General features: G+C 30.8%; 2 protein-coding genes across 4 annotated transcripts in view; one reads left to right on the top strand and one right to left on the bottom strand.

The window, feature by feature from the left end:
- LOC114331259 (G2/mitotic-specific cyclin-B3) overlaps positions 1 to 3,496 on the bottom strand; it is a 77,420-nt gene extending 73,924 nt beyond the window's left edge. For 2 of the 3 annotated variants that reach the window (XM_028280768.2, XM_028280764.2), the window contains exon 1: positions 3,353 to 3,496. The gene's annotated coding sequence lies outside the window, so the exon portion shown is untranslated. Of the gene's footprint in view, positions 1 to 3,048; positions 3,227 to 3,352 lie in introns of all 3 variants that reach the window. The other variant, XM_028280765.2, reaches the window with a different exon arrangement.
- A 517-nt stretch (positions 3,497 to 4,013) lies between these two features.
- LOC114331258 (uncharacterized) overlaps positions 4,014 to 13,427 on the top strand; it is a 90,750-nt gene continuing 81,336 nt past the window's right edge. Inside the window, exons 1-4 of the mRNA XM_028280763.2 lie at positions 4,014 to 4,311; positions 7,780 to 8,001; positions 8,152 to 8,266; positions 11,770 to 12,657. Of these exons, the coding sequence (XP_028136564.1) occupies positions 4,222 to 4,311; positions 7,780 to 8,001; positions 8,152 to 8,266; positions 11,770 to 12,657 (1,315 nt within the window). The 5' untranslated portion in view covers positions 4,014 to 4,221. The remainder of the gene's footprint in view (positions 4,312 to 7,779; positions 8,002 to 8,151; positions 8,267 to 11,769; positions 12,658 to 13,427) is intronic.

Below are 13,427 nucleotides of genomic sequence, written 5' to 3' on the forward strand. Positions count from 1 at the left end.
TATATGGCTGTTCAAAATGTGCATCCACTCGTGATTATTGGCTTGTTAAAGTCTTTTTAACTACAGCCCTTTCAAAAATAAGGAATTTGAACCGAAGAAACTTACAGATCATATAATAGTAGGGGAGCAAAGTATGCTAAATGTGCAGTCACTCGAGCGCTTTGGGGACCTATTGGGTTGCGAAGAGTAGGTCCTAAAAAAAACTTGTCCATTTTTCATTTAATTTTCCATTTACAACAATCGTTTTTTTAGATTATAGCGCCATCTATCCATAATTCGAAAAAATGTTTCAAATAAAAAGTTACTTATTTTTACGTAAAGAATCCAAATCTGCAATAAAAAATGAGGGCTCCTATTTAGGATTTTAAAGTAACCACCCAACCCATCTCCGTGGGGGGTCGTGTTTGGTGCCATTCGATAGATTTTTCAAAAATATTAAATAAGTGTATTTTACAGTTTTTCGATCTGATGTTCATTTCGGGAAATATCACGGGATTCGTATTTAAAATATTAAATTTACCCTCCAACCCTCTCCATGGGAAGTCGTGTTTGGTATCATTCAATAGATTTTTAAAAAATTTATTGATTGATTGAGCACATATTTTTTAGTTTTTCGATCTGTCATTAATTTCGTGAAATATTCGCTTTTTTCTTGTGAAACTTTGGGACCCAAAGGTTTTCGGTTCTTGGTCCTCTCTTCTTTATTGTTTTTATCAACGATATCAACCAAGTTTGCACTACTCCTAATCAAATTATTGAATACGCAGATGATACAAGCTTCATTATATTACATCATCAATTTGATCAGCTTGTTAGCAAGGGAATACAGCATCTCAGGAATTTAGTAAGTACTGCAAAGACAACGGCCTTAAATTAAATATAACAAAAACCAATTTCATGAGATTTTTACCAAAGAATATAGCCCCTGACTATGATCCTTATCTATATATTGATCACAAGTCCATTCAAAATGCTGAAGTAATAAAATTTTTAGGACTGATGCTAGATCCAAAGCTAAGTTGGGAAGATCAAATAGATAAAGTAACCTCGACACTAAGTAGTCGTTGTTATGTAATTAGAAATATAAGGGATACTGTATCCTTCCATATATTACAACTAATGTACTATAGCTTGGTGCAGTCAGTCCTTCAGTACTGCTTAATATTTTGGGGCTCATCTCCATACATGAATAGAGCTTTTATATTTCAAAAAAAATACTACGAACTATGTTTAAAGTATCACCAACTACATCATGTAAACCACTATTTATAAAAGCTAACATCTTGACTCTTCCTAGCCTATATATTTTACAACTAATAATGTATATAAAAAAAACATGAGCAAACATAGGAACGCTGATCTACATTCACATAACACACGCCACATACATCAGCCTATTTCACACCTGGGAGTGGCACAGCATGCTCCTACATTGGGATCAAATGTTTTAATAAGTTCAGTGACATGTCGGTGACACATAAGATGAATCTTGGCACTATTAAATGCTTTGAAAAAAATCTAAAAACATTTCTAGTTAGCCATGCTTTTTACAGTATTGAAGAATTTTTAAATTTTTAATGTGTTTCTTGTAATGTATTTTTCTTTTTTTGTAAATTTTAATGTACTCATTTTTTAATGTGTTTACATTTGTATAATCATATAATATTTTTTTTGACTAGGCAGATAAATTTGTGTAATGTTGTATACATTGTATAAATTTCTAGACGAATAAATTCTATATATCTATCTATCTACCCACCCATTTTCTTACGCCCAGCTCAAATCGTCAGATTTTTTAAATGTACACTCTTTTGCATGTACTTAACTTACCTTATCTTAATCTGACAATTTCGAGTTTTTTTAAGGATAGATTTTTTTTCGGACCCCTCTTAACGAACACCCGTGTGTTAAGAGAAAATATAGGGTAGAGGTACATCTTCAGGGTACCAGGTTTCTCCCCATATGCTAATCTGACGCGCTCGAGTAACTGCAAAAATCCCCGCTTGGGCTCCCCTACCGTAAGTAAACAATACATACAAGAGTAAAGCAACTCGTGAAGTGGTAAAGATTTAGTTCATTTGAGATGGTAATTAGGGGGTGATTTTCTCATTTTTTTTACCAAAAAAATAGACCAACTTTATTTTGAGGGTAACTTGTTTAGTTTTGATGCTAGAAATTTTTTTATAAAACAAAAATAAAGCTTTTTTTAACACTTAAAAAAAGTTGTCATGAGTTTTCCCCAAAAAGTGCTTTAATTTTTTGGTAATTTGACGTTAAAATATTCGATTTGTAAGTTGACGAATATGAACCTATTTTCCATTAACGATAACTCTAGTTCTACTAGATGTAGAGACCTAATACATATATACACCATTTTTTCACTTTTTTATATGCTATATTATTGCTAAGAATGTTTTTTTCGACAAAATAAGTACTTACTTACTTTCTGAGTTATTTGCTAAAAATCGTCTAAAAACGTGGTCATTTTGTTGAAAAATGAACATATTCACTCGCAAATAACTGAAAAAGTATTGACTTAATGAAAAAACTTTATAGAACAAAAGTTGCTTAAAATTAGTCAGTTTATCCACTTCCGGACTTATTTTGGACATTTATATTTTTTTCACCCCCGAGAAGAGGTGAAACCCACCCCCAGTGCAAAAACACACATCGGCACAATATCACTTTTTTTCTTTGACTTGTTAGCTGTATGTGTGCCAAATTTCATGTAAATCCAAGTGGTTCTTTAAAATGTAGAGGTTGTGCAATATTTTACAGTTAAGTACTAATTATAGTGTACTAAGAAAATTTTTCATAAAATTTATTTTGTATATTTGAAGCAATTTATTCTATTCTTACATTTAAAATGTTTGAAGATGTTACAGTAAATGGTAAATACCTAACAGATTAAATACCTTTTCCTCAATCAAATTTTTGGGGGAACACCAAAACGAACTAATACATGTTTTATTTACAATTAGACTACATTATTTTATAATAAAAACTAAATATAACCAGTTGGTTTATGAATTATATAAAAAAACTTACATAAAAAAATCAAAGGTATGTATCACAAACTATATGGGCTGGGATTGTATCAGAATGACATCCAGGTGTATTTTAGCGCCTTTTTTTATATAGTTACCAAATTTATCTCAATATTTATAAACACTATCATGCTTTAAATAATAAAGCTTCATCTAACGTAAAAATAAAAACAAGGAACCTAAAAAGTACATTAAAAAATGAATTCGCAGTTAGGGTTTTTGCTTACTGTTATGACGATCACATTTCATATTATTTTTCTCATTTGCTGAATAAACCATTATTTAGAATGTTTTGTAATACTTACCTATATGCTAAATGTGTAAAATACTGTTGTAAAAAACTTCTAAAAACTTTTAAACTTTATAAAAATCGTTGAGTAAAGATTTGTCAGCTTGAATGAACAAACGAACACGACGGTTATAAACTGAAACCCAAGAGCTGTGTTGTCATATTTCTAATCGATTCATTATAACAGAATCAAAATAATTGTCGTTAGATAAAATTTAAATTCGTAATATTTAAACCTCCCAGCATGTATTGAACAATTAAATTAATCCTACAAGAAGCGAAATATATGTAACATTTTTTTTCGTTATGACTCATAACGAATAATATAATATTCCTTAATAATTTAATTATTAATGAGTTGAAAATCATGCTTTGAAAGGTAAAGAAAACTGTATTCTAATTTTAAACACTACAGAGAAAAAAAAATGAACATTTTAGAAGTCTCAAAATTTTAATTGGTTTTAATTCCAGAAATTTAAAAATAATGTGTAATACGATAATAGAACCGTATAATAAAACACTACATAATTAAATTGATATTATTCGTTTTTAAAGATTTAACTTAAATTATTAAACAAATAATTTTGTATTAAAATAATAGAACACTTTAAAAACATACTACTTGGCAACACAGCCTTCCATTAAATTTGAAAATACAACAGTTATAAAAACATCTGATTGGATAGCCCAAAGTGGACATTTGTCATATGTCATAAGTTTTGGATATAAAGTTCAAAATAAACAAAAGGACATAACCTCTTTTTACAAATATTTTGAATTTGAATGGTGATTTTGATGATCTGATATGTGCCCAACTGTGTGCCCAATATAAATGAAAACATAGGGAATAACATAAACGACAACTTGCTTGAAGAATACTTCAATATGTTTGAAAGAAATTTAATTTTAAAGTATTTACCTGTAAAAGACAGCTTCTTATATACTTGTCCCAATTTGAAATTTTTAAAAACTGGTGTAAGTATGATTTTTCTAGGCTCACTACTATTTAACAGGTTAACTGCCATGAGTACCAAATGTGGTACATCCTTAACTTTTCATTTATGCTGCAGCTTTTTTAAAGCCTGTTGACCTATTGGGGCACCAAGATTTTTATTTATTATTTTAATGTTGGCATGTGTAAGAAACTTTTGGGGTTAATTAGTATCTTTTCAAGTAGTTCACACCACTTTTAACGTGAGTACCTAGAAAACTTTATGCAGACAACTGGTATAATAGTGTCGGCAGAAAAATTATTGGATATAGAAACATTTTTAGTAGTTATACTTCGGGCCAATAGTGAAACGAAATCCAACTGATGTAACTAAAAAAGGTGATTTGTTGGAAGGCAAGCTGATAATGATGTACCTAATAGTTTTAAAGTGGAATGATCAGCGAGATGTTCTAGCTATACATTCAAAGCTTTGTCTTCTATGGTAAATGTGACACAAAGTCAAAATTAAACCGCAGATCATAGTACAGTACAGGACCGGCGATAACAGGCCTGCAAGGGATGCACTGCAGGCGGGCGCCCCTATTTGGGGGTGCCAAAATGACCTTTTTTGTGCTAGTGTTTTACAAAATACTAATTTAAAAAAACCTAAGGGCGCCTAAACTAGTTTTGCAGGCGGGCGTCTCATACCCTAGCATTGGAACTGGTACAGTATAATGCAAGAACATTCTTCATACAGGGTGATTGATTAGTAGGGTAAAGCTCAATAGCTCCGCTATAGTAATAGATAGCAATAAAAGTTAATAACAAAAATTTTAGCCACCTTTGAGCTTCACATTACAAAATTAGTTAGAATGTTACAGGGTGTTCGATAACACAGTGGCAGACCAAACTTATGTTTTTTTAAATGGAACACCCTATATTTTATTTTAAATTCGAAATCCTGTTAACTTCTTCATCACAAAAATATAAAGGTTTGTTATGTTATACAGGGTATTTACAAAATTATAACCAATTTTATATGAAAATCGTAACAAGTTCAACTCCCTGTATAAATAAAAATAAGCAAAACAACAATGGTTTATTAATGCCATATTTTTTAACGTATTGTCAAAATTTTCAAGAATGGTCAATATTGCTAATTTTCTTTATATCAAATACAGGGTGAGTCAAAACGCAAGTACATTATTTTCTCAGTAATTTTAAATGAAACACCCTGTATTTTATATCACTATTGAAAAGTACCATTACCGTACTTTAATTTTTAGATAACATTCCCTATGTCTAAATTTATTAGTTTTCGAGATATTTTCATTTTTCAATGGACCAGTAGCGTGGCCACCCAAATCACCAGAATTTAATAAACTGGACTGATTTTTTTGGGGTTACGTTAATAATGAAGTTTATAAAATACCTCCAACAACAAGGGATGATATGAAAAATAGAATACAAAGTGTATTTCGATGTGTTAATTCACAAATGCTCCGTAGAGTAAGTAGCTCATTCAATGATCGTTTTTAGGCATACATAAATGTGTTAGGAGATAATTTTGAACACCTTATGTAATTAAATATTAAAAATATTTTATTAATAGTAGCTTCTAATTTTTTCAAACATGTTTTTTTGCAAAATGTATTACTGATAAATTATGTTTCGTTCTTTATTTGTTACATTGTTACATTTACATACAAAAGTAGTGTTTAATTGTCTTCACAAAATATTGTATTTTGTGTTTGTGTGTTTTTTTGTAAAATTTATTACTAATTTTCTTTGTTTATTTGTTGCATTTACATAAAAAGATAGTTTTTAATTGTTTCGAAAATGTTGCATGTAGTGGTTGTGTTTTTGTTTGTAAAATGTATTACTAATAAATTATTTTTATTTCTTTATTTGCTACAGTGTTACATTGATTACCGGATTGATAATCGGTAATCTTCAATTGTCAATTCAGTCATGGCTTACTTAAAATTTAGATAAATTTAAACACCTAAAATAATTTGCTCTGAAAAATGAAAATATCTCGAAAACTAATAAATTTGGGCATAGGGAATGTTATATAAAAATTAAAGTATGTTAATGTTACTTTTCAATAATGATATAAAATACAGGGTGTTCCATTTAACATTACTGAGAAAATAATGTACTTGCGTTTTGACTCACCCTGTATTTGATATAAAGAAAATTAGCAATATCAATAATTCTTAAAAATTTTGACAATAAATAAAAAAATATGGCATTAATAGACCATTGCTGTTGTGTTTATTTTTATTTATACAGGGAGTTGAACTTGTTACGATTTTCATACAAAATTGGTTATAACTTTGTAAATACCCTGTATAACATTACAAACCTTTATATTTTTGTGATGGAGAAGTTAACAGGATTTCGAATATAAAATAAAATATAGGGTGTTCCATTTAAAAAAACATAAGTTAGGTCTGCCACTGTGTTATCGAACACCCTGTAACATTCTAGCTAATCTTGTAATGTGAAGCTCAAAGGTGGCTAAAATTTTTGTTATTAACTTTTATTGCTATCTATTACTATAGCGGAGCTATTGAGCTTTACCCTACTAATCAATCAACCTGTATATGTATCTGATCAAATGAATTCTTATAATATAATTTTCAAGATTGAAATGGTCACTTTTCTCCAGACTAACAAATATAACACAAAAATAACAGCATTTAGAGAGGCTATTATTGAACATACACTTACTAAATGTGATTGTGTAATGCTTGCTATTAACACATAGAGTGTGGATGTCTGATCCTAAGATTTGTACTCTGAACGGACAAAAAAAAACACACATATTAAAAATGTGTATAATCCATATCCATGGCATAGTCAATATTCAATCAATGCAAGCCTTCCACACATTGGTGAAGGCATCATGTAGCTGACATGTATGCCATCCGCACAGAACGTGTTAATATATACAATTTAATAAAATATCCAAAAAGAAACCACAGCAATCAATGATACAAGGATATTGCTCTCAAGCATGGAAGAAAAACAGCACAAAAGGACTCCCTGTGTGAGTACAAAGTATTCTGCTTGCACAAAATATTTGTATTCTGAGTGCTTTTATAGCATTTATGTTAACTTGTAGACTTTTTTGTACAATTTGTTAGCATTACGCTACTATATAAATAAATATTTAAGTTGAAAAAGCATTTTTATGACACTTTAATACTTAAACGGCCTACATAATAAATGTATAACACCATCTTGCCAAGGGCTAAAATTACAGAACGATTTTCTGAGGCCAAAACTTTAACTTCTCCATATAAAATATACATGCCGAGCGACTGCTGAGGTACACGGCATGTAGATTTGTAAGTTATATGAGTACCAAATTTGGCCCTCATTATTTGAATTTATCTTCTGGACTGAGTACCATATACCTACCTATGGTACTCAAATGACTCTTTATTAATGTAGGGAAAAAGAGGCTGACAGTCAACCTGTTAATACATTACATTTTATTTTAGGCTTGTGTTAAAGTTATCATTAATGAGGATCATGTTGTATATTTTTCTATTGGTGATACCTCAGTAGAACTGGATGACAACTGTATTGGACTTAACTCTTTATTTGCTAGAACTTTAAATCTAGACAATAATATATTAGTAAGAGTATCTGAAGTCCCTTCCTTCCCTTCAGTGTCTAGTCTTACCGTTTTTCCAGTTAATCGAAATGAGTATGAAGTGATGGTAAGTGTATCAATTATGTTCTGACAAAAGTAACATTCTAGATTTGTGCTATTTTACTATACAAAGAAAGAATTTTAAAATTGAGTTAAGCATTCTCATCATATCAGTTTTGTACAGTTTTTATATAATAATAGTTTTTATTCGTTACAGGAGATGTTAGCTGATAACATTCAGGATACGTTACTTAGTCAAATTAGGGTAGTATATACAGGACAGAAAATAGTAATATGGATAGGAAATAATATTAATGTGACTGTATGTGTTGGTAAGCTTTTTTTCACTTTTATTTATGGTATTAAACCTACTGTGTAGAATAGGTGAGCATGCAATACCTCCAATGTGACATATCTGCCCAATTCGAGGGTTTTCCACTCAAACTCATTAGAGATTGTCGCACCTTTCGAGGTAGCTTCAAATAGAATTTTTATAGACTAAGTTGCATTGTGAATATTGCTTGTAGTTGTGGTAATCTCCAATGTGATTTATATGATGGACTGTTATTTTACATATTCAGCGACAATGTTTTGCATATAAAATAGAATTATTAAATTATTATACACTCCCTGGCACAAAATTTCACCCCTTAAAATTTTTGATTAAGTTTGACAATTTATAACTTTATTATTTGTACTCCGATTTTCAAGACTCTTGCATCAGTTTGTAGCCTACATGTATTGACATCCACGGGCGCCCGTATAAAAAATTTCAGGGGGGGCAGACGTGAAGATGTTGCACAATATATTCTGTATTCTTTGGATAACCATATATAGTTTACAGCACCCGAAATGCTAGGGGGAGGGGCCACGGCCCCCCCCTCCCATGGGTTTGGGCGCCCATGTTGACATCGTTTGTTATTATTCCAGTAACAAAAATTTTTTGATTAGATGACATTATAAAAATGTATAGTAAATGGTGTAGTACAGTGTATAGTAAATGGAAGCATTGTATTTTCTCCTAACTTTACAAAATTATGTGGAAAAATTGATGGGCTGATTTTGTTTCATAGTCCTTTCATATTGTCTCGGAGGCATCCCTAAGATTTGGTTTTTTGAATTATCTCTTTTCTTGTAATAGCTGTAAATAAAAACACTGCTGTGAAGATTTATTTAATTAAAAATATCGAATGCACTAAAATTAACAACACAAAACAAAATTGACAACAAAACAATTCAATAGCGAGTATGCCTACCTCTCATAGCAATGACTGCTCGCAATCTGTTTGGCATCGAATGAGTAAGATGTGATATCCTTGCCTGGAGAATAGTCCGATATTCCTCTACCAGCGCCAACCTTAACTGTACCAAATTTTCTGGGGGCCTAGAATGACGGCGAAATAATAGCTATTTTCAATTCATCCCATAAGTGCTCTATAGGATTGAGATCTGGGGTGCATGTAGGCCATTACAATCTTATCAATCCAACCTCTATTTAATATATTCATGTTTATGAGTCAATCAGTGTTCTTGTTTACAAAAAATTGTACAGCTCTTACAAAAAAAAAGAGATAAGTATTCGAATAATTCAAAAACCAAAATCTTAGTGATGCCTTCGGCATAATATAGCGAAAGGACTATGAAATAAAATCAGCTAGGGAAAAAAGTTAGGAGAAAATATAACGCTTCTATTCACCGCTGTAGAATGCCATTTATGCAAAAGTTGTTTATTACCACACGCATATAACACAAGAAATGCCGGGATAATACATCTTCCCCGTCATATTCATACTAATTTTAGAAAATCTCCTGAATATGCAGGCTCCCTACTTTTTAATACACTACCATCTAGTTTTAAAAATTTTAATTCACTAAGAACTTTCCAAAAAAACTTAAAGCAATTCTTAATAAGCCATGCCTTTTATTCACTACGTGAATTTACAGAATGCTTAGCTCTAATTATTTAGAAGATGTCCAATGTCTGGGGCGAATTTTAAAATTGTATTGACATGATTTATAGAATAATTGTTGGCGACTTATTATGTATTTGTCTTGTACTATATATTATTTTTGTTTGTAACTGTAGTGTTGTAATGTTTATTGTCTTTTTTTTTACATGCCCTATGCATACGTGTATGTAACCAAGGGTTAATAAAATTATCTATCTATCTACCAGAATAATAGGCTATTGATTATGTGTTGTAGAAAGGAACTACAACGTTAACGGAGTTTTATTGTTTAATGAGGTGAATGGACCTCTAAATATGAAAAAAACCGCGGGGTGCTACCATTTAAGGGGGTGCGTTTTTGAGAAAGGGGTAAATTAGTCCCTAGTCACAGGGCGAATTAGGGTGAGTTCTATGCACTTTTTGTACAAACACGTCTACATGAAAATTGTTCCAGGTTAAATTTACTATTAAAATATCACATTTCAAAGTGAAAAATATTTTTTTTTTGCAAAAATATATTCAAAAGAAAATCAAGAAAACAACACAAAAGATAGCAATTTTGTTTTTTGCCCCATAACTTTTTCCCATTGGGATATAGGTATATTCATTGCTTCACAAGAAAAAATCTTCTATTCTTCCTCTTTAAAATGGTGTTTGGTAGAAGTCTCTGTAGTTTATAGTTTCCAAAATATGAGTTTTCAAACTTCGCTACTCACAGCGATTTTGACTCATTTTCCTTGTTACTTCGCAAACATTGTTCTGTAACTTTTGTCTACGCAGTTTTAGGTATATGCAATGGTACATTTTGTAGGAAGAAAAGTCAATTACCTTTAACATGGTCTATTGCAGAAGGCTGTATGACTATTTTTAAGCAAGATATGGTTTTTGAAAATTGTATACTTTTAATGATTTTTGATATATTTTTCGATTATTTTTAAATTTCTCATTATAACTTTTTATTGTATATTTAGTTATATACATTGTGCAATAAAAAAGAAAGCCTATTTTCTTTTAAAATGGTGTATTGTAAAAAATTCTAGGACTATTTTTAAACAAGATATGCGTTCTCAAAATGTGACATATACACATGCCACATGCCAAGCTGGAACCATATTATGGAAACATTTTTATTATTAACTTTATGAAAAAAATTATTCTTTATAAAATACCCTGCATAATCTAAAACCTGAGATGCAATCATCAGATATAAAATTTTATCAATAGTGTACGAGTTATTTTAAAAAATATGAATTTCGCTCAAGAGTGAAGTACCTTTATATTTCACAATATCGAAAAGTGTTATTAAGAAAAGTTATTTGAAATTAAAAATTATGTTATAATATGCAACTATATTCTTCTAATTGCAAAAAATAAAATTTTTTAAAATTTTTCTCAAGTTACGGATATCAAGTTTCGGATACCCTTGGATATTCTACGGATATCTTGTTTAAAAATAGTCCTAGAATTTTTTGCAATACACCATTTTAAGGTAAAGAAAATAAGCTTTTTTATTGCACAATGTATATACCTAAATGTACAAAAAAAGTCATAATCAGAAATTTAAACAATAATCATAAAAAATATCAAAAATCATTAAATAGAGGTCCGTTGACCATATGAGACAATAAAATCTCATTAACGTTGTAGTTCCTTTTAGCTCTCTTATTTTGAATAGAATCAATAGCCTATAATAACAACCGACGTAATACATATACCATATACTTACCTACAAACTGATGCAAGAATCTTGGAAAACGGAATAAAATAAAAAAGTTATAAATTGTCAATCTTAATAAAAAATATTTGTGGCGAAAATTTGTGCCGGGGAGTGTGTGTGTGTGTAGTTGCTATTTATCTACTATACAAACATAATCGAAATTTTCTAGGTAATGTGAATCCAGTGTCTCCTGGTGCAATAGACTTTTTGACGGAAGTACATATAGAAGAATACTTTCACAAGCCTTTGGAAGATAATACTGTAACAGCTGGTTCCAATCAGATCGCTGATAAATCCGATTTGAAACTATTTTCCAATTTTATTAAAGCTTCTAATTCGACAAATCCTTTTGAAAAATACATCACTTTACCATCTGAATTACTTTTTAGGGTTGTTCCCTTAAATAAAGTGCCTTTTTCTGATAATTCTTTACTCTCAGATCTTCCATTTACTATATATTTATTCAAAGATGAGACATCAGAAGACATATCGCCGTGTAAAATATTTCGACTGAGTTTATTAACTAATGATGTTTTTGCTAAGGACATTTATGCAAGACTAATGTTTATTGAAAATTTTGATTTAAATAAGGATCATGAGCTATATGTAGATGAAGACATAGTTAGTTTTTTCGATTGTCCGTTAGGAGCTAGAATGAGTTTAAAACCTGTAGACAAATATCCCTTTGTTAGTGAAATTCAGATCAACGCTAATAAAAATTACACAGTTGATGTTATAGAAACTTTCAAGAGATTCCTGGCAAAGGGAACTGATCAAGATAACGTTTTTGTACTGAATAGCGACATTCCTATTGACATTGGTGACAACATTGTATGCAACCTAAAATTTTTCCCAGATGAACCAAAGTTTTGTGTAATCGACGATCATCTTGTTAGAAGTTGTAAATATTTTTTGAATATCGAGAATGTTATTAAGGAAAAGAAGAAGTCAAAAGATCAAAGCGTCCATATTTTAAAAGATATTTCAAACTTTAAACCACTTATAGACGATACTGTAAACGATATTTCGAGGCTGACAGAAAACGTTTTAATAACAGGTAAGTTAGCTTGGAGGTATTATATATTTTCATCATCATCATCAATGGCGTTACAAATCTTCGAGAGTCTTTGCCGCGTTTACAATTGCCTTCCATGTTTGTCGGTCCTGTGCCACTATTTCCCATTGTGCCACTCCCATTTTCTCCAGATCTTCTCTCACTGCATCTTTCAACCTTTTCCTGGGTCATCCTTCAGACCTTCTCCCAACTGGTCTTTCTCAAAGTACATTGTTTATAAGGTGATTGTCGTATCACATGCCCTGTCCATCTTAGTCTATTGGCCTTTATATAACTGACTTGATTTTCCTTTCCCAAGAGAGTCTCTTAACTCGATATTGTGTCTGCGTCTCCATTCGTTTGTCACGTTGTCTCTGCAAGGGTCACATATCACTCGAAGGAATTTACGTTCCCACACCAACAGTTTATTTACTTCTCTTTTTGTTAGCTTCCATGTTTCGTTTCCATATATTATATATCTGGATTTTTGGACGTAGTGAGAGAAGTTTTGACTTCAATAGATGTTGCATTGCAAAGAAAGATCTGTTGGAAAGATCCCGCCATTATTCGCGTTTCAACTTCTCGTTCTATTTTGTTGTCATTGGTGATTTTTGCTGCCAGATATTTAAACTCTTTAACCAATTTGAAGTTATGATCGTTTATAGTCATATTTTGCCTTATTCGCCGTCGTTCTTGTTTTGAAACGACCATGTATTTTTTTATCTTCATTTATTTCTAGACTGATGTTTAATGCAGCTTATTCAGAGCTCGAG

The sequence above is a fragment of the Diabrotica virgifera genome, chromosome 4, assembly GCF_917563875.1.
Source record: "Diabrotica virgifera virgifera chromosome 4, PGI_DIABVI_V3a".
NCBI classification, from domain to species: Eukaryota; Metazoa; Arthropoda; class Insecta; order Coleoptera; family Chrysomelidae; genus Diabrotica; species Diabrotica virgifera.